This window comes from Trachinotus anak, unplaced genomic scaffold (genome assembly GCF_046630095.1).
Source record: "Trachinotus anak isolate AG129_WGS33_773 ecotype Australia unplaced genomic scaffold, CSIRO_AGI_Tana_v1 ptg000002l, whole genome shotgun sequence".
Taxonomy (NCBI): Eukaryota; Metazoa; Chordata; class Actinopteri; order Carangiformes; family Carangidae; genus Trachinotus; species Trachinotus anak.
Genome location: NW_027273853.1, coordinates 22,715,995 through 22,742,697, shown reverse-complemented (window position 1 = coordinate 22,742,697; position 26,703 = coordinate 22,715,995). Strand labels below are relative to the sequence as shown.

General features: G+C 40.6%; 1 protein-coding gene across 4 annotated transcripts; it reads right to left on the bottom strand.

The window, feature by feature from the left end:
* Positions 1-97: 97 nt before the first annotated feature.
* far1 (fatty acyl CoA reductase 1) lies at positions 98-25,565 on the bottom strand. 4 transcript variants are annotated; one of them, XM_071506520.1, is made up of 13 exons: positions 25,405-25,565; positions 17,870-17,979; positions 17,094-17,210; positions 15,127-15,302; positions 13,098-13,277; positions 11,051-11,228; positions 9,770-9,814; positions 8,901-9,028; positions 8,692-8,759; positions 7,089-7,260; positions 4,340-4,469; positions 2,916-3,043; positions 98-2,453 (listed from the first exon to the last, which is right to left on the bottom strand). In XM_071506520.1, exons 2-13 carry the CDS (start codon positions 17,939-17,941, stop codon positions 2,294-2,296), a joined length of 1,554 nt encoding a protein of 517 aa, XP_071362621.1. In that variant the 5' UTR covers positions 17,942-17,979; positions 25,405-25,565; the 3' UTR covers positions 98-2,293. The 4 variants fall into 4 exon arrangements, with proteins under 4 accessions (XP_071362621.1, XP_071362630.1, XP_071362636.1 ...); XM_071506529.1 differs by lacking the exon at positions 7,089-7,260 and adding an exon at positions 6,241-6,412; XM_071506535.1 differs by having other exon boundaries at positions 17,870-17,985; positions 25,409-25,558.
* Positions 25,566-26,703: the final 1,138 nt, after the last annotated feature.

Below are 26,703 nucleotides of genomic sequence, written 5' to 3'. Positions count from 1 at the left end.
ACATTCAGAGAGGAAAAAGGTACATGTACATTTACAGCATCAAACAACTCATAACAGTTAAATTCAGCTCTGGACATACTGCACTTATTTTTACATATTTACTTTTTTTTTTTTTTTTTAAGTTTTATTTACAGCAAGTTGGTTCAGTAAGCTTTGTGTCAGTAAAATAGCCACGCAATGTCATCAGCACAAAAATACACTGTTATACTTTGAAGTCTACCTAAATAGAGCTGTACACAAAATAATTAGAAAACATAGATCTGATTGCTCTCTTTTCACATTGTTAGAATATTGACAAAAAGTTCAGGCACAATTCTCACTTACACAAATCTTTGTGTATTTTTCCCCACTGATAGCATGATCCTATGTAGAATCGGCTCATGCTGTGAGAGTGAAAGCGACATTCCTTAATGACTCAAGGACATTCATAGGACAAACGGAGGTTTGCTTTAGAGTTGCTTTAGACCAAAGTGCGCTGAGAAGACACATGCAAGCACAACCAAAACATCAGCACACAGCTGAGGCCTGCTTCTTCAGACAGTTTTAGGGAAAACTGAAGACTTAATATGGCATTGAACGGTGATTCCTATAGAAACACAGATGTATGTGAGAATATTAGTTCCTGTTACCAGTTGTGTAACCAGCGTATATCTTGTTCTGGAAAGGCAAATATGAATGATGAAGGCAACTGAATGAAGTTTGTAACAGCATGACCACAAATGACAAATCCTGCGTACCTTTACAGAAGTGACTGACATGAGGATGAACCAATAACATGGCAAGTAATGACCCATAAATGTTACTTTAACACGTTTATAGAAGAAAAATCACCAAGGTAACAAAACCTTTCACAAAGATGCTGAGCTACAGTTAGTTACACTACTTTCCAGGTAGCTTTATCAAATTCAGAGTGCAACTCCAGATGTTAACCATTGATGAAAATATGCATTTCTAGGCATACAGGAGGAAAAGAAGCCAGATGTGACAATATTTCTCCTCTCAATTCCACCTGTCTCATCGTCTACTGAGCTACGAATCTGTTAGTTAAGAGGTATTTTGGCAAAAAGCGTTTTATGATTGTCACAAATAACTTTCAGACATGACAGAAAAAAAAGGAACCTGTAGAAGATGATTTGCAAGATCTGCTGAAGCAAGAAGAACCTAGAGGCACTGGCTAAAGCCGTCGTGTTATAATCTACATTGTGCTTGGTTGAAATTAGGAAACCAGCCACTGTGATCCAACTAGGGACACACAAGTGCGCAGTATTGTCGAGGGTGCGTCTCTGCCAAGCAGGAAGAGGGAAAGAAAGCCAATGACTGTTGATGGGAGAAAGGTCACTATAAGCGAGCTCCCAAACCCAAACGTTAGCTGTCACTTTACACCAAGCTGTCAGAGCAACTGTCATAAATGTTGGTTGAAATGGCTTTGGTGTTGGGGATGGGATTAAGACAGTTTGAACAATGATCCCGCGGCCAGAATCATTCTTCAACTGCCTTCAATTTAATGTGCAAAACCAGCTACAATGCCCGAGAAGCTGAGTAAAGTTCATGCTTTGCCTGTCCAGAAAAGCCTGCTTATTATAAACAGGTTCTTCAATTCATAGAACTTACTACCATGAAAGTGATGAGAAATACACAAACAAAGGGAAACAAAACCTTGGAGTTATGTTTTCAGGTGACAGAAATGTAACCCATACAGCAGCTGAAGTGGTTATTTTTTAATGAAAGACTCCATACACAGAAAAAACCCCACAGTACAGGACGAGAAGCCTGGACTGACTCAAAACCAGCTGAGGATTTTTGCAGCAGAGCATCATCCAGTGCATAGCTTTGTTTTGCAGACAGCCAGCCAGGCAAGCAGAAAGACAAGATGGAGCAGGTTTACAGGAAGTGCTCCGGAGTAAAGCTGGCACCAGTGAGGGACATGAGTGACTGGAAATGAACAGAATCAGGGTGTGTGGTCCTGCTTCTTTAACTAGTCCGAGTGCAGTTAGTCTGAGCGTTAGTCTGAGCAATGTGAGATAAATCCATGCCCTCTGCATGAAATGCTAGCCATCAGGTTAGACAGATCTGAGATATGCAACATTTAGAGGCTTGTCCAGTAGCTCTGTGTCCACGGTGTTTAATGCTGCCATTTTATCTTTGAGTGTGAGGGCAAACACGAGGCCAGAGGCAGACAGGGTGGTACCATTTTAATGGCTCTCAGTTGCGGTTCCTTTCATCATCCAAAGCCAGTGTTTTCTTCATTCCTTCACCCCTCCACCTCGCCATCCTCCACTGTGTCCCCGGCTCATTATCTCATGGTGGAGGAAGCTCTGAAGTAGGAGAGGAATTTGAAGCAGAGGCTCACCACAAAGTACCAGATGTTTCTGGCCATCTGGGATCGGGCGATGAACACGCGCCAGATGAGCACCACCAGGATGGTGTTGAAGGTGTAGCGGATGTTCCTCAGCCTGGAAAAAAAGGAAATTATTAAATTCAACAGGAAGATTTCAGTGTCGTAGAAAAATAACTTAACAAACACAAATCATATCTTGAGTCTATTTCTTTTTAAATTGAGGTATGCTATGTGCCATTTTTAATGAATCCACTTTGCTGAATTATTTACATGAGATGTGTTAAAGTCAAGAGAATTACTGCTGCTGTTCTCCACTAGGAGAAGTTTGGCAGGATAAAACTCACATCCCAGACAAATGCAAAAGACACCAGTGCTTAATGGAAGGATGAAGTGATATACTTGGAAATTGAGAGGATATGTGAGCGCTAATGCATAGATTTATCTATAGTGACCTAGATGTAAAAAGCCTGTTTCCAACAGAGAATCACAAAGCTCATCAGAGCTCAGCACAAAGAGCATTTCCTCCTGGGTCTATATGTGCCGGCACAATCGCGTGTTTGATTCCATGGATTCCTACTTGTTGAGGTGTTTGCGTGCAGCAGGCAGGCCGGACAGCTCTTCATTCAGGACGTATTTTTTGGTGCCCATACAGTAACTTTCCATGTACTCTGCCCAGTGCAGCTGGCGCACATCAAAATTAAACACCTGCAGAAAGAAAGACACAGTCAGTACACTCTGTCAGAATTCTCAGAAACCTCTGTGTATATTGCTGGTGCTGACATTCTAAAGTTTCCAAAGATATGAACTGAGGAAAAAATATTTTATTATACATTTTACATTAACACAGTCCTTACTATCAAAGTTATATTAAATATAATTACATTAGGATGTGAATCATAAATTGAAAATAAATTTTTTTACATTACAAAAATTATCTTCAATTTAGGAAAAGACAAAATATGACTAGGTCTACTCACACAGGCCTGTGTGGTTGTTCTTAGGCACAATAATGCTAAATGCTAACATGCTGATACTTTGCAGGTACTATTTACCCCGTTTACAATCTTAGTTTAGCCTGTTAGCATGCCAACATTTGATAATTAGATTGTGAGGATCGTTCCATCAGCTTCATTTTGTGTTTCTTGTCTTTCAAGGTGGATTTTGAGATCTGCTTTAGGTAGTTGTCCTGTTGTAGGAGCCATCGGCTTTTAACAATCAAATCCTAATAAAGTGTTCAGTAAGTGTGACAAGTCAAAATGCGGAATTCAGTTAATTACTAAATTACTCTATACAGGGCTCCAGCTGGCTGTAATTGGGACCTGCAGAGGCAGTTTTAACTCCTAATCTAACTACTAGTGGTGCCTTCCACCATGAGGGGAGAGTAGAACTTCATCAGTGGCACAGCGGCACATGGCTTGTGGTTGGACCAGTGAACAGTGAGGTCAGGTTATTGTTGACGGCTTTGGAGTTAGCAACATCTGCCTTTCTGTCAGTGGTCAAGGACTGAAAGTTCCTTTATGTCCAAGCAGCCTGTACCTTTTTTTGTGAGGGGGAAAGGTGCTTAAGAATTAAAATTGATTTCATTGGATACATTTTTAAAACAAAAAAACAAAGACTACTTTAGATTTAATAATATAATGTATAGAACTAGATTGTTTTATCCTCAGACGCGTTTCCATCAAGAGAAAAACAGACCAAACGTGAGTCAAATATAACAGGGACAATAAATGTACAGAGACCTTCAGTCCACTAACATGCTCAACCATTACAGTATTTCTCAGACAGTTACTGAACAACATCCCCTTTCATTACAAACTGACATCAGAATGAATGACTCACTCTATGGAAGCCAATTCACTACCAGACATCAACGCACTCAGTTATGAATCTGTCTGCCATCCCAAGAGCGTGAATGTCTGACGTGTGGTGGGTGTTGATATGGACAACAGGGGGACAGAGTGTGAATTATGTGAAGTAGAGATCACTGCCACGTGTCCCTACCTTCTTGTCTTCAGGGCTCATCTGGGCCATCAGCATGGCCATGTTGTCCGTGTTCCACACCCAGGAGTGACTGGTGAAATACTCCAGGACCATCATGGCTTTGTGGAGGCGAGTGATCGTCTTCATCATCCTTAGCAAGGGAAGCGAGGAGGAGGAGGAGAGAGCAAGAAGGTGGAGGACGATGAGAAAAGACCAACGTTGAAATTGATAAAAGGTGATTAGGGCCAAAGGGAAGATAATTTACAGAGGTAAAAGAGGGACGATTCAGGAGAAGCAGCAGAGAGAGGATTGTGGTGAATAAGCAGAGGAGAGGTGGTAGGATGAACAAAGATAGGACAGACAGAGAGGGAGGGTGGGCAGGATATATTGGGGGGGGGGGGGACAAATCACACAAATAAACTAGTGTACATTAAGAGCCTTCAGAAATGTTAAAAGATTTATTCTACAAATTTTCCAAATAATCAGGAAGGATGTTCAATTGATTGTGATGATTTCTCCCGTGGGGACAGTGACTCATACAAATCATCTGAGGAATAACTGGATTTAATCTGGCAAGTTGGCAGAACAGGAGGACAGAAAATTGTTGTGACACTTTAAATAATACTATAAAGAGAAGGTCTACACCTCCTCTATTTGAAAAGTGCCTTGAGAAAACCTCTGTTGTGACTTGACAACACACTGACAAATGGACCCATGAACCAAATTGAGGTCAGAGTATTTACCAAAAGTAATTAAAACTCAAACCCAAAATGTATGAACTGTCCTCCTGTTAACACAAGTGAATCCAGTTAATACACTTCAATCCTCTATGTTCTGATTCAGTGGATCATAATTTAAGTGAGTATTCAACCAGTTTAAGTGTTAGGGTGAGAATTGGTGGTGAGACTGTAAGAGGGTATCTGAGTCTTCAAACTGCACACACGTTACTGTTATTGGTGAGCTTCGAACTGTATCTGAACTGCATGGTTGCAGCCACTTCAGCTTTTTTTATTATGAAAAAGGCTGTGTTACAATGATAGGCTTGATATATCTGTGATGAAATGCTGTCATTAAAACATTTAAACTAAATCGAGGCAGATTGAGATGACTCAGATTCCTCCAGCGAAGGTGAGTGATTCAGCGGATGTGACAAACATGCACAGATGATAAGCACATAGAGGCAGAGGTATAATTACTTACAGCTGGTGACATACCCAATTAGGATCAAATCACACCCCTAGGATGTACGTTAGCTACTGAGCCAAAGTAATTTCAGACATCTAAGCACTATGTGCAATTTGACCGATGAACCCTTTGTATTATAAAAGTTATAACTAGGCACTGTCTGGCAACGTCTGAAATACCTCTGTCTCGGAAGAATAAAGTAGGAAAGAGAGAAAAGAATGCATAGATGTGGATGTCAATCTATTTACATGCAAAGGGATTGTTTTCAGTGGGAAAGAAACCGTCTCCTATGAACTCAACTTTCTAGACTGACCAAAGAGTGCCATGGTGCCTCAGGATTTTCCATGATTGGGTGAGAAGTATGGGGTGACATTAATGGCGGTCATGTTTACACAGCATGGCTTGTTCACAAAACTTCTTTGAATAAAAGTTTCCCCAAAAGACATTCCCCAAAAAACCAAGAGCAAGGCTGAAATATGCTCTGATTGAAACCAAACTGTGTTGTCATGACACTCTGTCGTTGTTAATAAAGTTCAACTGACCCCAAGTATAAACACAGAAAACTTTTGTTTCTTCTGCCCCATAACCTTCCTTTGTTCCCCCCCATCCCACACAATCAGTCAGTAAAAACAACAACAGAAGACATAGGGGGGTTGGAACATGTGGGAAAGCTTGGGACTGACTGTGAGGGGGAGAGGATGCAAAAGAGGGAGGGGGGGGGGCAGTTGCAACCTTACCGGGGCTTGCGGCCTGTCAACCTGAGATAGCCATCATAGAGCAGGGCTGGCAGCGTGTGGCTGACAGTGGTCCAGTACTGATTAGTAAAGGGGTTGGAGCGCAGATTGACATTGGGCCTTCTGAAAGCCTGCTCTAAGGGATTGGTCTTGAAGGTCATGTTTATACAGTACTCTGTAGGAGAGAGATACACATGACAGGACAAGGAGGACACAGAGAGGACGAGGTGAAGAAGAATGTGTGTTTTCCCCTCTTATTGATACTAGGCAAGATGCAGGCCCTGTGTAACAGCATAACACTGCTAGCCTGTCATTACCAACCATGACTTCTGAAGGGATCTGGATCGTTAAACGTTAGAGCTGTAGTTAACTCAGTATTGAGACACAGCTAGCAGAGTTTTATTGTGTGTCTTTTTTTTTTCTTTTTCTAAAGGGCCTACACCTGGGCTGGGTTGCCAAAGGGATCTTCAGACTGAAGTCCACCTTAGTCCACTTATCAGCTGGACTGAGATGACATTCCTTCTGACATTTTGGGAACCCAACTGAAAAAACTAACAATGCAAGTAGCAACATGTGAAGAGTGCAGAACCCATCAGTAATCCACTGTGCGAGCTGGAGAGCAGCTGGGTTATACACTCTTCAACTCCCAACAGAACCGTACACAAGCGTCTTCATTAGCATCGTAGCTACGATGTTAGCCTAGTACACTAAAAGAAAAGTGGCAGGAGTAAAGCAGCAGAGAGGTGTGTGTGTGTGTCTGTGTGTGTATGGAGAGGAGTGGGAAGGGGTTGGGGTATGGCGTTAAAAACAGCAGAGGTACGGCACATCCGGGTCGGCGATGATGAGGTTACCTGGGCTCTCGTCCAATCAGCCTGAGGTACAGATCATAGAGGAAGGCCGGAGCCTTGTGGCTCACGGCGATCCAGTACTGATTGATTAGGTGATTGGTTGTGAGATTAACATTGGGCCGACGGAAGGCCTGCTCGAGGGGGTTCCTCTTGAATGTGGATATTACATGGTACTCTAAGAAACAGAAGGTTGTTCAACACAAGTCATCAATGAGCAGTAAAGGATCTCTCATACAGATTCTTTTTTTATGCCTGACTGAAAGGTGTCTTTCCACATTTGGCATGAATATTTAAAAAAAATAATTAAATCACTTCATTGTTTACGCAAATGTATTTTACATTTAATTATGTTACAATGACATCCAATGCAAAAGTGGCCTAAAATTTGAGAAAATTTGAGTTAAAAAGTTAATTTGAGTTAAATCAATACTTTAATGTCTCAAAAAGTACTTGAGCTTCACAAAGGCAAAAAAAAAAAAAAAGAAGATCCACATTGTTGCAGCAGAACCAGAGATGCCATCTTTTCTTATTCAACACCTTTTTCCTCCTTGGTTAAATTGGCCACAATGTAAATTAACTGTCAACAGTTAAGTCTGAGCTTCAGGTGTGTTATACTACCAGTGGCTAATGTAGCCTCGAGCTTCAAGTCTTAAGCACGAATAAGGAATGAGCTTAAAAAAGAAGCCTTTTGTTTCTAACTCACAAAAGGCTTTATACACCTTTTTACTTTCTAAGACCTGTAAACTGATGGGAGACTGTAAGACTGATGTGTGAAATAAGTGCAACATGACAAACATCTTAAAAGAGGATCATGTGATATGATCAAAAGCTCTACAACGGCTACTATAACGAGCAATGTGGTCAAACTATTTTCAGAAAGAAATCATGAATCAGTAAATCTCTTTACTGATTGGTTATTGTATTGGATTACATTCAATTGAAGCTCTGAACTGTATAATAAACCAAAGCTGAACTACACAAGTTTTTAGGGTGGCAGAGGAAAATAGCATCACAGTGCAACTTTAAATTAATGTGACTGTTTAGGAAGCAGCAAGTATTAAATCATTGTTCTAACAAAATGTTCTTTCATCCTGAATCATTCTTCCTGTAATCATTTCAACAGTTAAAAACTATGAGATGTTTACACAAATGATGACGTCCTGCTGAGTCAACTATTTCATTGTGCAAGTTGTAACATGATTTATGGCTGCACCGGTGCTCCCAGATTTCATCTCATTTTCAAATTTCAAAAATAAACCAGTAAATCTGTATTAGTAATTTTTAAGTATAGGAGTGAGTATCAATCATCATCATGTGAATAGTATTCCAAAAGGAGAAGAGGTGTGATCGTTAAATATCTGAGGAACATGTCCAAAATCACCTCCCAACAATGTGACCTCTATTTAAGCGTGTGATGAAATACCACAGCACTCCAGCTCTAAACCAGGATCCATAAGGAACAGGTGAACACAAGCTCCTAGTTTGGGTGTGTCAGGCAGTGGATCAGATTACAGTCAGGTTATGTCATTAGACACCACATTTAAGCTTCCCCTCTCAAGGGCTTTTGCAGAGGCTGTGTTTAGGTAAGATAAAGGAGATGCCATACCAACTTCCCCCCAGTGAAACGGGTTGATCCCACCGGTGGTGCAGTTGTACACCAGGATGTTTTTAGGCCTGAAGAAAAGGGGGAATATTTCATATTTTATCTTACATGAAACGTAAAAGGAAAAATAAACATTTCATTGCAACTTCAAATCCACAACAAATAAAAGACTACAAGATGTATATGTGAGAACATGCATGAGACTTGCCAACCTGTTGCATGTTTGTGATCCAGAGTACCAAGCTGCAGCCAGCGTGGCGTTGATGACCACGTCCACAGGCACCAGATCAGCCACAGCATCGTTCGACGCTCTCATCGTGCGTAGGATCCCCTTACCAGCCTACAGAGGGTGAGGGACAGACGACAGATACCACTGCTAATGTTTCCTAGCCGACAGATCGAGAACAAAAAGGGGCCAGTACCAACTGCAACATTGCAACACAAGCAGCTTCTGCACACTCGAATCACAACGTCCTAGGAGCTATAAACTTAGATGTTACAGATTTTCTTTGTGTTCAGCACTGATTCCACTGCAACATGAGAAGATTAAAATAGGAGAAATAGCCGGTGATAGTGAGCCAGCGCAATCTAATTGTGCATGTCAGTTCAAACAAAAAAAACTGGTTTGTCAAAAATCATTTAATAGTCTAGCAAATGTGTCAACATATCAATTCAACTATTTCAAGCTGCAGTGAGTTAACATATTTCAGGATTTAGCCCAATAAGGGTGCTGTGCCTGAGTTGAAATGATTAAGTTGATTATTCAATCAACAGAAAATCACTAATGCTAAACATAAGTCATTTTCAGCTTCTTAAATAGGAGGATTTTCTGCTTTGTCATAAATGATAGGTTACTGAATATTTTGGTTTTTGGATTCTTAGGCAGACAAGAAAATATTATGATGTTTTGGGAAATTATAAATATTTAACTACAACAAATTTTTTTACCTGACATTTTATAGGCCCAATTATTATAATCATAATATTTTTTAATTTGCTCACAACAACCTATACTGTGTCATTAAGTAAAAACAACATGGATTAGCACAACCATCTTAACTGTTTTTCATCCAGTACTTACTGCAATGAATATTCCACTTGGTCCATTGAAGTTATCAATCCAACCCTGCAGGAGCAGTCAGAGGAGAGCAGCATAAATTAGTCCTGAAACAGTTAGCTGATTCATCGAGAAACAAAAAGAAAAAGGTGCTTTTTCTCGATAAATGACTAAACAAATTGTCAGTATTTAGTCACTCATCAAAAAGTCAAACATTTGCTGTATAGAAATTGTCAGATGAAAGAAACTGTTTGCTTTTCTCCAGTATATATATAATAATTTTCACTGGCACAAAAAAATTAGAAAATTAACCTGTGGACATCTTCAAAACTAATTAATCAACATAAAATATCATTTAGTTGTTAGATGCAATCATAAAGGCTTACAGAAACACACACAAGTACTTCTATCTCTGTGAGGTCAGACTATGACATAATACATTCTGTAACCACTGACCAATCACAACTTAAATGCTTAACCCCAATCCTAAAACCAAGTCTTGGGTCTCAGTCAGCCCTTTGAAGACGTGAGGACCAGCAGAAATGTATTTTATGTCAAACATTAGGAGTCATTCTGACTCTGAAAACTGAAATGTCCCTTTCAGATATTCAGACAGGAGCTTTCTGTGCTGCCTGAAGTCTCAAACTTTCCTAGACCAGAAGTCCAACCACCCCTCTGCTTTCCACAGTGACTGGCCAGGTGCAAAGGTGTACAAAGCTTCTTTACTTCACATTCCTCACATTCTGACTCCCACCATCATCGTGTTCATTGCTCAACAGGAAAGATCACCTGAGTGTTGGCAGTGATGAGGCATTGTGCTCTCAGAGAAGGAACAGAGGAAGTGTTGGATCTAAGCTGATACAGGGATACACAGTGGCACAGCAGGTATTAAACAAATGACCACTTGTTTGCTACCTGTTTAGGTAATTTTTTATTTTTTTTTAATATATTTTGACCTCTTGTACCAATGATTTCTCTCCCTGCTCACTGTGACAACAGCTTCTTACCCTGCCTTAAAGGGCAGCAAAATATAAAATATACATACAACTTTTCTAAGCATGACCTTTTTCTAAGAGAGTACATTTCTTCCTTTAACACTTTTAAACACATTAAAAATTCCTGCTGTATCACTAAGTAGAGCGGGAGATGTACTGACACCAGGACATTTTAAACAGCAAGTACAATTACTCTGGGGTATTGAACAATTTCTATCCAGCAGTAATTCTCTCCCTGGCTTAAGGTTTAAAAAAAAACAAAAAAAACAATAACAAACCCGATGCAACACTAATACCCTGAATCACTCACTGGGAAAGGCTCTTTCCAGCTGGCTCCAACTATGGAGGGTCTGACAATTGCTACGTTGAGGTCTCCGGCCTCCTGCTGCACCAGATACTCAGCCAAGGCTTTGGTGTAGGTGTAGGTGTTGGGACGCTCTCCTATCAGCTTGGGAGTTAGTGTAGATACCAGATCATCATCCATCCAGCTGGAGAAAAAAAAAATAAATAAATAAATAAAAATGTGATTGTACTTAGTGACACAAATGTAAATAAAGCCAAAGCTACACTGACAAAGTAGTTAAGATGCATACTGCATAACTAACACCCTCAGGGACCTTTGTTTCTTGCCAGACATCTGTCTACTCATTTCCTGACTGTCTCTACTGACCTCATGTTTCAGCAACAAGGAAGTGGTCTGACTCTTTTCTTTGTCCTAACTTCCTGTCTCCACTGGATGTGAGAATGTGTTGTGTAGCTTGACATCTCCTGCTTATGTTGACCTTGTGCCAACATTACTGCAAATATCTGACCAATTCTCTAATCTAACACTCAGAGTGAAGGACTGACAGAGCTGGAGAGCATGAGAGACTTTCTACAGCAGCCTGACAAACAGCTGTTCAAACCAGCTCCCTGCCCCACACAGCATCAGGATCAGCTGGTGGTGTTTCTGTTAAATAGCCATGGTGATCACCAGAAGGTGTTGCGGTTAGTGTTTTATTAAGTGTTCATAACAGAATAAGTTGTCTGAGTGGCTGTTTCAAAACATATTCCCAAAACAGAGGGAGGCTCATTTGGTTACTTACACAATCCAACAAGCCAATTATTCCAAATGATATTAATCAATAAAATGTATGTTACAAATTTGTATTCTAAGATGTTTTTTAATTCACATTTATTGAGATTTGTTGAGAACAAGGAAATAGCAAAGGAAAAAGATTTGAATGCCATGATTACACATAATTAATAGATGAAGAACAAGGTTTGAATCATGAGTGCAAACAACCTGCAGCCTCCAGGGCTGAAAAATGAAGGCAACACAAAGAGTCAAAAACAAAACTGCAGTTCCTTGATTGGCTACTTGAGGCTGGCTCCAATCCCCATAGACTCCATGTTAAACAGCCCAACTTTACAGCAGAAGTAAACATGTTTACAGTCTGGTTCAAAAACGTTTTTGGTCTCTATAGCCAATTTCCACTCTCATGAGGGGAGGGTGAATATTTATATAACTCACCCATTTAAATTCTAATAAGGCTGCTTATTATGGCTGCTTTGAGTGACAGGTGAGTGAGCAAATGTTTGCTACAAGCCAGCATGCACCACTCCACACATGCCCCACCTCTTTGTCTAAACTTCCAGCTAATCCACAAATGGGCAAAGACAGGCACTGCCAAGATGGTGATGGCGGAGCAGCCCACTCTGAGCTTTAAAACCGCTCTACAGAAACCTAGAAGTGATGTCATGGGGGCTGCTTCCATCTTTATATACAGTTTATGCTGTAAACAGTCCCACTGAACCACCCTGAATGTAAAACTGAAATACTCAGCACATCCACCTAGAGACTAGTTTCAAACATCCTACAACACCTAGATACCAACACTAAAGTCACTCGGTCTGTTAATGTATGCATTATCTATCAAACAGAGCATTGCTGTCTCACCCACACTCACAAGTTCCCTCAAAAGCTCAGCGTTACCATTCATACAATCCTTCAATCACTTCACTAATCTCCACTCACTCTGCAGGCTTCTAATGCTTTACTAATCTAGCTCGACAGCTGAGACTGGCAGCCTCTCCAACATTAGAGCTACTAAGCAGCCATTTACTGGACTGCCATGGCTAAGCTGGTGTGTTCAGTTTATCACTGACATTAGTCTTGATAATACCTTCCCACTTCCTTTTTATGCATCAAGCAAGCCAACGATAGACAGAATCCTTTTAAAAACCTCCATAATCCCACGCTACTGCATCCTAACAACTGGTCCATCCCCAAATCTGTCCACATAAACCAGACCATTAAAGTCAACCATCACCACAGTTTGTAGCAGTATAACCGGAGACGGTCCACATGAGCTTACTCCAGAGTATCGATGAGTCTGCGGTAGTCGATGGGGGGAGGGTAGACGACTTCTTCAATGAGCTCTCTGTCACAGTTGGCGTAGGCTGTAGAGATGTGGATGAAGATCTCCAGGTGCTTCATCCTGTGGGCCAGTGCAAGCATCTTCTGGGTGGCCAGGACGTTCAGCTGCATTGCATCTCTGAAAGAGAAAGAAGAATGGATTGTTTGACATATCTGAGGAGAAAATTTAACGCTGACAAATTTGACACAATGGATGAATAAACGCTATGGTACATGGTATGGACCTCTAGTTTTTCATCTCGTGCCAAGGTTTGGTCTACATCAATTTCAGTTTGTCCAGTACATTACGACAGACATTCTCAGTCAAGCTGGTGATGGTGGAGCAGCCCACTCTATAGAAAGTTAATCCTGGTTTCTCCCTTCTTGCAGCTCCTGCAGTATTGGCTCCAGATGATCCCATTCATTGAAACACCAACATTTTGCCATGGTTGGCACTGCTTAGCACTGACTGCAGCTGCATCAACAGTCTCCGATAGTTCTGTTTGGGGAGCTCAATGCCTTGCTGTCAGTTGACGGGTTAACATTAGTCTCCACTGGTGCCCTCACTCTCTCCCTCTCAGCATGTCTCTGCTGCACTCTCTCTTCTGAATACTCCAAGTATGCGTCTATGAATCCATCGTGTCCTGATACATTTCTTCCAGTGTGTCATACACAGGTTCATACTCTTCGTATTGTTCAGGCTCTGCCCCAGACATTGAGATGTTAGTTTAAAATCAAGAGTTTGTGATATGTTGCACAACATACTAGCAAAACAATGTAAACAGAAGAACATGTCCCAGCACGCACAGTGGCCTCAGCCTCACAGGCTGCAGGCTGAAAGTCATTGATAGAGCTGTTTATAGATAAACTACATGCCTGTATTTTTCATAATGAATAATGATGTCACTCAGTCCAACTCACTAATGTGGAGCTCTATGGTACAGACCATAAACCGTATACAAAAATGGACGTAGACTACAGGTCTGAAAAGTGAAGCCAATGTGGAAGTGCATTAAACCTGCATTCCATCTAATGACGACTCCACTGGTTACAAAAAGGAGTCAGATTGTATTTAAGTCTATGGGAAAACGTCTCTATTTCTCACTTAATTTATTACCTCAGTAAATGTTTTCCAAATAAATGTATGGTCTCGCTAGCTTCAAGACTTCTTCAATAAAACATGATGTTCATTTTTTTAAGCAGGGTATGCGCAATCAGGACAGAGTACAGAGCAGGTCAGATCCACCCCTCACTCCTCCTTAGATCCACCTTCTTGTTCAGATACAGTTTCTTCTGGTTTCAAAAAACCAAATTACTTGAGGCTTCAAAATGTTAGTTCACCAAACAATGGGTGACGTCACAGTGGGTTGCCACATCGTACAGGCAGATAAACTAAACCAGGTTCTGGATACATAGACATTTGTTGACAGTAACAAAAATAGAGAATCACCAGCCTTGGCCTTTAATCCACACACAAGATTGATGTTGATTTTTTTGTCTTGCTCTGAGAAACAATGCAAATATTCTTAATTCCCTAAATATTCAACCTTTAAGTTTCATTATGTGTATAGAAACTTGTGACCACAGACGAAAGTGTGGCTTTTTTTCTCCCTTTCTCCTAAACACAATCTTAAATCTGTCAAGAAGTCCATACGTTCCCTGTGCCAATTTCCTACAGAAAAACTCATTTGCTGAGGGATGGGTGTCAGGTAGGTGACAAGTATCTCTGTGTACTGCAAACAACAATGGGCCCAATCTGTCAACACCACCCTACTTTCACTGCCAAGACAAGTAAACACCCACAATATTAAACATTCACCTGCCTGACATTTCATTAATTTCACTGAATAAACAGTAACAGTTAACTGTGCCACTAGAGAGAAATAGGCAGGAAAAGGATGCATATATTCCTGATAATAATAATAGTAATAATAATAATAATGATAACAACAATAAAAAATGCATATCTTAGAAACAAATTAACTCACTTGAGTGGCTCATTAAAGCGGATGGTGGCAGCACAGTGGAAGACGATGTTAACGTTTTCAGCCAGGATGCTCTGATCCTCTTTGCTCAGATCCAGCTCTGGCTGTGTGAGGTCACTGTTGACTGCAATGATCTTCCCTGCAAAGTCTGGCTGGTCCTCTTGCAACCTTTCAAACAACTGAGTGGAAAAATGAAGAAATCAAAGTTATAGTACTGGGATAAATCGTGAGACTTTTATTCAGTGTACAGATCATTGTGAAAGTTTTTCTTCCTTTCCTTGAAGCCGGTTTATCAGCAGTGTTTGGCTGATGGCAGAACAATTTACTTTCCATCTCTTCCTCCTGCAACAGATCACAGCTCTACAGCTTCCTTCTTACCATGGGTGACTTCTTCTGTTCCCTCCTCTTATCTAGAAGCTACTGATTTGAGCACTGTGCCATGTTGTAAATAGTTGACTGTTGACTTAAGTCGACTAGAATCACAGAATCGTTTCAAGTGATGTTTCATCTGGTGCATCCTTAGGATAATGATAGATAAACCTCCAGAATGACAAACCTCAGGATGACATTAAGAGACCTGTGACTGTTTTATTTTAAAAAATAAGCTATTGTATGATACTACTTGTTTTGTCTGTCTAAAATTACCTCATTCATAATTCAAGATTTGCTTCTGCCATGGTCTGATGTTTCACACTAAGGTGCGGTTGGCTGTGTCACATAAAAGTATGGTCATAAATAATTAAAATGTCAACAGAGGTCTGTGGAAAACATCACTGATGGTGAAGAAACTCTGAAGTCAACACCTAAAGCAGGAATTACCATCTTGAGTGCATGCAGCATAAAATCTTGTGGCCTTATCTAATCAAAGTAACACAGTAGCACAGCACTGAGTGTGCATGCAAGTCTCATTAAATAGGGCATTTCCACCCCAGGGGACCAAGAACCTGTGAACACATGTACTGCTTCAATCATAAAACAAGTAACTAAAAACTTTAAACTTTGAAAAATACATGTAGAAAGACATCATGGAACTATGACATTTTTGTTTGTTTCATGTATTAATTTGAAGGATGAGTTCTCATTGCACCACACAGAGCTGATGCTCTTTGTCTGCCGCCATTTTTCATCTGTTCACGTTTAAGTCACATACTTTATGTACGGTATAATTTCCATTGCACTATCCACTTCAGTCGAGTTGAAAAAGTTTTTGCATTATTTTTGATTTTTTTTGATAATTTTCAACAAATGGGCCTGAAAAAAAAGGTGGATGGAAACTGAGTAAGGGGGTGCAAAGGAGCTGAGAACACAAGAGACAGAGAGAGGAAGCAGAGAGAGAAACAAGAGAAATAAAACTATTTGCTGACAGTTTCATTGCTCTTAGTCAGATTGTCAACTGTAAACACAAGCGCTGTGGAGATTACAGATCCCTCTTCCACCTCGTCACATCTCCTTTTAACTCATTCATTACATCAAACTGAAACATCAGTTACGCAACAGTAAACACAAGCATCAACGGGATGACTTTGTGTTATTGTTTTCTCATGTGTGAAAACTGCATTTCTTCATGGCTCTTCATGAGCAACAGGGACTTTTATTTCCTTGCGTAATTCCTGAGATTAGCTGCTCTGTTTCCATAGTTCCTGAAGCCTTTTAGTCAAAGGGGGCTCTAAATGAGGAGGGATCAGTCTGTCACAGGAAATGTGCTTGAGATAAAAATATCACAGAATAATTTCCTCTGGGTTTCCAACAACATGGCCTAACCAGGGGAGATGGAAATGTTGAGGTACATGTTTTTCCTAAATTACAGCGTAACTTACTAACGAACCTGTACTATGTTCAAATTAACCTGCATTTGAACTCACACCTAGCTGGTGCTACCGGCTGCTGATTGACTTCTCCTTTTATTCCTCATGCCCTCCAAAAAACACCAATGAGATAATTTTCTCCCATCCACTTACACCACTTCTCACCTTGCAGTTGATGATATCGGCAATGCGAGCCTGGGGGCTCTGTCCAGCTTTTGACCTGACCATCACATACACAACTTTGACTCCTGGGCATGATCTCAGCAGCTTCTCCAGCAGCACCTTCAATAATTAAGGACAAACTTGAAATTATGCAGGGAGGAAAAGTACAATATCCATTTTTTACATATTGGCCTGTTCAGTTGATGTTCAAAAATGCACACCACTTCTAACTGTTGTCCACTGCAGAAGTGGAGAGAAGTAAACTAGTTTAAAAAGAAAAAAAATCATAAGAACAGAATTGTCCTTCCTCCAGACAATCTGAACAGACAGACACAAACAGAATTAAAAGCAATGGACACTGTGTTTCATTAGAAGGTGGTAATATTAATGTTTTGCCACAATTATCAACCATATACAAAAAATGTTTGTGCTTTTTGAAAAATTGAATTGAAGACTAATGTTAATTGAGGAATTTAATGCACTTGTTGTCAAAGGACAATATTCATTCTTCCTGCTTTACTTTATGGTGTGTGTGTGACATGCATATATGCACTTCCTGTGTGTACTACAGGCTGAAATACACTGTTGAAATCCTTGACTGAGCAGAATCATGTAAACTTTAAAGCAGCAAGAAGTACAGTATTACATTCATTTGCTTGCATCACATTCAAACATGCTGCAGTCTTAAGGATTTCCAACAGGTTCCCTCTCCCAGTGGCTCACACTGCTGGGTTCAGTCACTTCCTATTGGCTAATGGCTTATTCAGCTGCAACTGTACCTTGCCCATGAAGCCGGTCGCTCCAGTGATCAGCACATTTTTCCCTGCATAGTATTCTGGGATGTTCACCATGATGCCTGTAGTCCTGCTCACTGAGCACCTCAACACCACTCCACCTACACAGGAAAAAAAAAAAAAATACACAAGACAAAAGGGATGATTACAATTATAAAACGAACTTCAAGCCTGAACTTCCAAGAAAGTGTGTTCCATGTGGAGACTGGAACTATGAAAAGTTAAGTGACAAAGATCCACTGTAAAGGAAGTCAGGACCTTAGCTTCGAAAGAGGTGAAGTCTTGTGCAGACTCCAGCATTTGAGGAACTGCTCAAATGTCAGATGTGAAATGAGGTTATTTTTACCAGCCAGTTTTCATCAGCTGCCCTCTGTCAGCAAAGCATAACAAATAAAAGTTGTTCTTACTAAAAGCCCTTGAAAACATGGATAAGCTGGACAAAGGTGAAACAAATAACTGAACCAAAATCTGGTAAAAGTTGTGGTGTTTTACTTAATGTTTCAATGACTTTATCAATAGTATAGCTAACACTTTGTTTTTCTTTTTTACTATAACAAAATATAAATAACTTTATCTAAATCCTTCAATGTGCAACATCAATTAATCAAGTATACAGGCTGGTAAATGTGTATTTGTCCTAAGTAAGGGATTCAATTACTGCTTATTTTTTAATCATCCATTTAAGTGCCACTTCTCCATTTTTTATCTACAAAACTTAACAAAATGCCCATTATATAATTTCCCATAGGCAAAGGCAACTAGTTTTCTTTGAGACAAACCCATATACTACATATGAGAAGCTGGGACAAATGAATGCTTTTTGCCTAAAAAGTGTCTTAAAGGATTAAATGATAATTACATTTGTTAATTTAACAAAGATTACAAAGCACAAAGCTCTTCACTTTGTGATATGTGGAGTGTATGCATGATAATGGGCATCAACATGAGCCTTATCACTCAAATGATGTTGGTTTTTAAGTAGACTCACACTAAAGAGCTGATAACTGGCCATTCAGGTGATAACTCATCTAATCATTAACTCAGCCAGTTTTCTTATAATGGCTCAGGTGTGACTTAACATATAGAAGTTACAGTTATCTAAACAAAGTGAAGCCCAAGTCTGCTTTACAAAAGCAATACAAATATTTTAACGCAGCTGAATACTGCTGAACAGAGAGTAAACTGAAACATTACTCCCTCTGCAAAAAAGGTCTACAAAATTATTATATAAAACAAACTGTAGTAATATGAATTCATAAAACCTACCACAACATGGCCAACAAAATAAAATGCAACTGTCTATTCCCAGTCATTTTATCTACCAAGTGACAACATGCAAACCAATGTTTTCCAAAGGTTTGAGATAAAACAAATGTCTATTGTCTGTGAGCAGGTGCAGAAAAAATCATGAGCAACAGGAGCAGCAGTGTCTGCCGTATTCTTTGGATCACAAATGGTTTTGTTGTGAGTGGGACTTGAGTCATATCTGTGCCTGACAGAACAACTGTCCTTGTGAGCTGGTTAGTGTCAACAGCTAACAGGATGTCAAAACACCTTTGTCCAAAACTAAATACTTTAGTCAGTCTGAATCCAACAGTTTATAATTACAGCTATCACGGATTAGCTAGGTTACACTGTAAATAGGATTCATAAAAAAAGGTAGATAATGCTAAAAATCATGTTTGGTATTTATTTTGAAGTCATGATAAAAATGCAACTCAACCTCCCTGCAGACTTTACCTGTCTATTTAATATTAATGGTTGATTCTGTGGTTACACTTGCTTGAGCTCTGGCTGCCTCACTGCTCATGTAATTACAGTTAAACCAGTTATTCAGCTTTGCACAGAGACAGACCAGGGAGTACACCACAATACAGGATGAGCAGTGTTAACTGGATTTCTACCCAAAGTGGAGGCTGGAAGTCAGGGGTTAAGTTTACATTCATTCCTGTGATTTTGAGAACAGGGTCCTTGAGTGTGAAGACATTTCTCAGGTCTCGCTTAGGACCAACTTGTCAGCTTAAGTGAAGAGTTTGGCCAACAACAACAGACTGTTTAAAGCAAGTCATATCACATTACCACCAGTCTGAAGGCAAAGAAAAGTTAAAACCACATTCTGCCTTTATACAGAGCTTTTGCTCCAACAGAGCAGCAGATTTAAAATATCCAAAAACACCAAAAACATCAATTCTGAGTGAAAGGGAACAGTAATAGAAAATTTTGTGCTACTATGACAACAGCATTACTATGCCTGCGTGGGCTCTGTAGCCCCTGTGGAACGAAGCGAGGAACAGCTCCTCAGTCCCTCTGCTGTACTGAATCTGCGCGGACGCCTGCTCAAGCTCTGGCCAATGCTGCAGATGTACCATTTGCTGCATCGCAACTGTGCCAAGTGGCCAGCTCCAGCTTGTACGCCTGTGAGAGCTGAGCTCTGACTATGGCCGAGCTGCACTCTGAAGGTAGCTTGTGAATGTGTGGCACTGACACAGGAGAGGAATAATAGTAAAGAACCAAAGGGGGCAATTTTATGACAACATAACCACAGTATAAACTACATGAATGGCTCCAGACAAACACTATCCCACCGTCCCAGGGATGATAAAGTCCTGCATTCAAACATACAGTGTAAAAATGCCCATAATACAACCCTTTCTTGAATAACTAAAGTCTTGTTGCCAGTATTTTCAGTCTTGTTAGTTTCCAGTATTTGCCAACTTCAAAAGCAGTAGGAGACAGTGACAGTAGCATGTACAGACAATGTAGCGCTCAAATTAAAGAAAAATGGGTAATGAGTCAGCAGCCAAATCAAAGAAAACTTCAGTTAAATGAAGTTTTTCCAAATCAATGTAGTGAACCATCCAAACTGAGAAGGTTGCACATGTGGGGCTATGAACAAGTGGGACATTGTGGATTTACCCTCACAGTCACAACAAAGAAAAAGCAAGCCAAGACCAGTCCATTACAGGGTTTGGATTTCAGATAAGTTTATATCTTTGTTGTGCCACAAGAGAAAAAAAATCTTGTAACCAACTTTAGTCAAAGCTTTTCAGGCAATGTAAACAAAATAGTTGACTCTTTAGGTACCCATTTTCCATCTTATACAGTTTCTTTATCAATTACCTAAAGATTCAGCTAACAGTTTCATTTATTCAGTCGCAGCGGGCTGTCAACTCTGATTTAGTGCCACAGCAAATCACTGGCCTCAAGTTACTTTATATTAAAAAGATGGAGCAGAAAATTATCACTACAACATGCTGCCAGCACTAGGCTTCAGGGATGATGTGCCATGTTAGTCTTACAGTGTTAATACGATGATCAAAAAGATCATTGTGCTTTCATCATAGAAGCTTTTTCAGAACACTAACCCAGACGTCATCTGTGGGTCATTGAGGATGACTTCAGTCTGCAGTGTATTCCATCATTACACCTTCACTACACTCACACTCAGCTACTCCTGATTTCAGGCATTAGGACTTGCTGTTAGTGAATGCTTGAATCATTTTCGTGATAACTGTCAAAGACACAGACTACGTCCGCACTAATACATTTTCATTTTAAAACAGCAAAGACAGTTGTAGCACAATAAAATGCCGAATTTAACTGCACAACAGCTGCTAAGACAGACAACAAAGTCAGTAATGATTATAATTTGCATTCACCACTGGTAGTCGAGGCTGACAGGACCCAATTAGGGAGCGACCGTAGGTGTCTACATCATTTATACAACCCTACAATACAACCCAGAGATTTCAAACTGGGCCAGCAAATTTCCAAAAGTCTCCGTTTTAGTGGCTCGAAAACTAGTATTCTGGACGCCAGGAGTAAACATAGCAAAAGCAATGCATTTTAAAACTACACACATTTTAATGTTGATGTAGCCACAGATTTAGGTGTGGCCATTGTCAGTAGTGATGTTATTTTAATGCTTTTTTTATGTGTATGTCTTTGGTCCTTTAAATACTTTTATGGTCTGTACTCTTGATGTGCTGAGCTAGAGAGGAACTCTGCTAAACAAAATATGCAGAAAGGACAAAAGCTGTCACCAGGTTTGTGTTTGACCAATATTGCAAACTCAACTCCATATCGTGGCCCATCAGAAAGTACCAGCTCAAGAGCAAGAGCTTTAAGAGGGGTAAGAACTGTGGTCTAGGAGGCAAACGTTAGACCAACTTTACGTAAGTAAAGTTTCTAGGTATCTAAAATGGTTCCTGTGTTCTTGTTTGGTAATAAGAACACTGACTGAATGTGGTTAGGCATCAACTTGTGCAAGCATTCAATCGTGGGGCTATTATACAAGCCAGAGGAAGTGTGTAGAGTCAGGGTGTGTGCTGTCCTTCACAATCTGACACTGACACTCATTGTCAGTGCAAACATATGACATTAATCATCTACACTGTGCTGGTCAATTATGCTGATAAATTAGTCTCATCGGGTGATTTTCAACATCCATTTGTAAGCAGTGGGCTCATGTATATGTGATTTATTTCACAGTGATAGCAGCATTCAGCATGACCTAAATAAAGATTTTTGTCTTATGGCTATGGAGTTTTATCTACTTGTATGATAATAATCTTTGTAGTATTTTATATTCAGGTCCCTTGGAGATCTCTTGCATGTTTCACGCTCTACATTATGTCCACATTGGTCCACAGATCTGGACCCTAGTACAGCTGAGGGGTGACAGCAAGTTTGGCTGGGATCAAGAATTACTGCAAGCCGGTGGGGTGATGCTGCATTCATTGGCAGGAGTATACCATGGTTCATGTTTCCCCCTGTTGCCTTGTCAATAAACCCAGTGTGTCCATGTTTGAGAAAAATAAGATCTCATGAACCATGGAAAGAAAGAAATCTCTGGATCTTGTCCTGAAGAACATCTGAATAACACACTGAGCTGATGTCCTGTTTAAGACACTGTATTTGTGTGCACATCACAGAGAAAAAAATGCAGTATTGTGAACAAAAACAACAGGTGAAAGTAGGTCTTCCTCTGCAGTATTCCCTCCTACATGGTTGTCCTTGAAAGTTAATCAGCCAAGACTGAAACACTAAACTCTTGTCTAAACTCTATAATTTTAGGCCTGAGCCCTGCCAGGACCTGCTGTGGCCTTTGATCAAGTGTTTGTCAAAGAGCTACTGTAGCTTACAGTCAGACAGACTGGCAGCAAGTTGATCCCTGATGCCACATCTTCACTCTGAATAATTGATCAAACACATTGTAATGCACCTCTGGCTGAGGTTAAACAGTTTACAGGCAGATGAAATTTTAAGGTTTGACAACAAACAGTCTCAGAGGAGCTATCCAGGTCTGGCTAATGTGAAAACCCACTGCCAAGCTAAGGGAAAATCTTTAGAGAGTTTAAAGATTTCCAGACATTGACAAATACACATACAATACCCAGTCAACATTTCTCCTACTAGGGTTTTCCTTTGTCAACACTGATCCGGCAAAGATTTACCCAACAGCTGACAAGTGATGACTCAAAGGCAACAGTTGCAGGCCATGGTGGTAGACATGTTCCGGCAAACACTAAGATCAAGTCATATCTGTACACAATAACCTGCTTATTCCAGTAAGAAATCCAGACTTCTGCTCATGATGATGTTGCCAAAAACACACCATCCTTGCACATGGCAGGTCAAATTCAAATCATGCACAGTCGTTAGCCAAGACGTGAGGAATGTCATATGACTGTGCACAGCAGGAAGAGCTGGTCACTTTGGAGAGTGAGCAGGTTTGACTGCAGCTAGCCAGAGACTCAAGTAATGTAGAGGTAACCTGTGAGGTAGAGATCTGTCTGCGTGTTTGTAATGAAACGCCATTTATTTTGCACAAATTATGTCTTAGAGATTTCTTTTTTGGCAACATTGAAGTGCGTATTACCAGATAAATTTCATGCACTTTAACACCATTGTGGCATGTTAATACGCAAGCACCACTCTTAGCCAATGGGTTGTTCCATTCTTGACTAACAGGGGTGTTAAAAAGGAAGTCTGAGGCACAGTGATTTACGGCTGTTGCTGTTCCCAGCCGGACAGTTTGTAGAGCTTACAACCCAGAACATTAAGCTGAGCTATGGCTCGCCTTTATACAGCTAACTTTATCATGATGGTGCACTGTCTTATCCCATTCAATTTCATTATCAATCATTTCCATACCTGTCTGCTTGAAATGTTCCCAGTCCACCAGGTGTCACTATGCACAGTCACATGTTTGTGCTATCAATGAATAAAGATGAGTGAGCAGCAAGTATAAACAGCCATGTATAGCTTAATGCTGTATGCCTGATCTTGAGCACGCAGAACCACTTCATACTGATGATGCCTTAATGTCTGGCCAGTGAGCTACAGATGCATCGCAACACTCTTCTAGTGGAAAAGAAAATTTTCAACCCTCCTCATGAATATGTATGAATGCCTTGACTGAATGTTCCTCATTGACCACAACCAGAAAAGACATGTCAATGCGTCAAGTTTTGTTGTGTTAACCCCTAAAAAAATAAATAAATAAATAAATAAATAAATCTAAACACGAATTCTCTAGGACATTAGTTGTGCAGATGGCTTTACCATAGTTTATGAAGCAGTGATGGTTAAACAACTCTAAGAGACAAGACTGCCTTCAGAAGTCTATTCTAAGTTAATGATACATGTGAAACAGCTTTGGAGAAAAGGTAAACAAACCATTCGCACTTTACTATTAACTTAGTATATTAAACCTGATGAGGCAGCATTTCCATATCACCGCCCCAAACTGCCAGCACATTACTGCATTACGAGACATCGGGCATCTAAACAGTGATAATCTGATGGTTTTGAGCAAAACAATTGTGTGTATAGTACCAGAGCAGACGACACAGACTGAAACCAGAAAAAAAAACCCCCAAAAAAAACCAAAAAAAATAACAAAGAAGGCAACGTATCTTGTGATTCTCATTACACACAGCCGCATCGCATCGTTAGACTATCACCAGTCACCATTTGCACAGCTTAAAACTACACAGACTGCTGTTTTTAAACGTGACTACTGCCACACCTGGAAGTAACAGAAGAAAAGTGAAGCGGCTCAGCTTCAACCGTCGCCTTCGGTTAAAAGTGCTACCAGAGCAGCTAACCTTCCTCATTTAAGTTGCTAAACAAACTACCAGCGGTGAGAAAAGGAAAAAAAAAAAAAAAAAAAAAACGACCGTTAAAAATTAAGATTATTGTTTAACACAGCAGCTCCGCGGCGGCAGGAGGGAGGGAGGGAGGCGGGTGTACGGTGGTGAATGACTGTAACATTAACGTCTCAGCGGTGGTGAAGGTGAAAGATAATGCTAACGAAGTCTAACTTGGTGCCCGTATCTGCGTATCTATCTTCGGCCAGCGCCACAGCAGCGCTCAGCCTACCCCTCCCTCCTTCTGGCGCATCTCTTCCTACACGCTGCCACAGGCTCACTAGCCCGTCACAACACCCGTTACCGCAGCGGTTAGACGACTCCGACGGCACATTCGGTTCGTGGACGTAATTTTTAAGGCTGTACGTACCCGAAATGTCGATGTTTTTTCCCCCCCCCGGCTTTTCAACTTGAGACTCCGGTTCGTGTGTGCGCGGGGCTGGACGCCGGCGTGTACCGCTACAGGCGACCGAGTGGGGAAGCGAGCGAGCGGGCTGGGCGGATAAATGAACCGGCGTGACGTCAGCCGGACGGCGGTCTCCCGGAGAGAGAGGGAGGAAACAGAGGTCTCACTCCTACCTGTTTCACCCCGTCTGAAGAAGAACATCTTCAAGTGAGGCAAAACGCACCTTTTTGGGTTTCCAGACCCCATACGTGGGTATTAGGTGTGACCAACTGTGGCTGGTTCACTAAAAAAAAAAAAAAAAGTTAAAGTGCCTGTGTGCATGTCAACATTAGAGCATAAATCAGCTTCTAGCATCACCTTAAAGGAAGACTATTTCCCTTTTGGTAGAAAACAATCTGTCTCCTACAAATGAAGAGTTTGATGCACTGGGCTCAGCCGAACTTGGTCTTTAGATGCAGCAGATGTTGCTAGATTATTCAGACAGTTTACTGACTTCTTGGCTCATCATCCCCTCAATTTGTGCAACAGTTACAACATTTTGGCATTTACCATCCTGTAAATGTCTGTTGTCAGCAAGAGTTACATAGCCTCACTTTAGTTTCATTAACTATGGCATTATTCATCCTCTGCATTTGACCCACTGTTTGCAGTGGACATTTCCATTCTGGTATCAGTGCCCTGGACGCAGCAAACAATGTTGTTACAGGGCCCATTGGGCAAAAATTTGCTGTTGGGCCCCTTTTGACCTCCTCACCACTTTGAGAAATACCCTCTTGACTCAAAATCCCACTGCACACAGTCTACAAATAATGGCAGCTTGACAGCAGTAAACCAATACTTTTATGCTGAAATAATACAGACTGGTTAACAAAGTGTTCAGGCTAAAAAAAAATCTCAAGAACACAAAAACATGCTATCAAGTACTGTCAAGAACAATCCAAACCAAATGGCAGCGAAATGACCCCAGCTGTAAAGCCAGGTTGGCCAATCAGAAACCTGAAAAACAGTTATTACCGGTTTCAGAGGGATAACAATGACATCACAAGTCAAAAAACTTTCCCTGTCTACACGACAACGCTGACAATTTGCATTAGGGCAAAAGGCCAAAGCACATATAAAAAAATAGCAGTGTCTTTGTGGATATGGCATCAGGTGCACAGGCGTCCACATGCTAGAGCTGGTGGTGAGCAGTCTTGGCAGAGGTGCAAGATCTTCCACACTGTAAATTTTGCTCTGAATATTTTGCATGATAAACACAA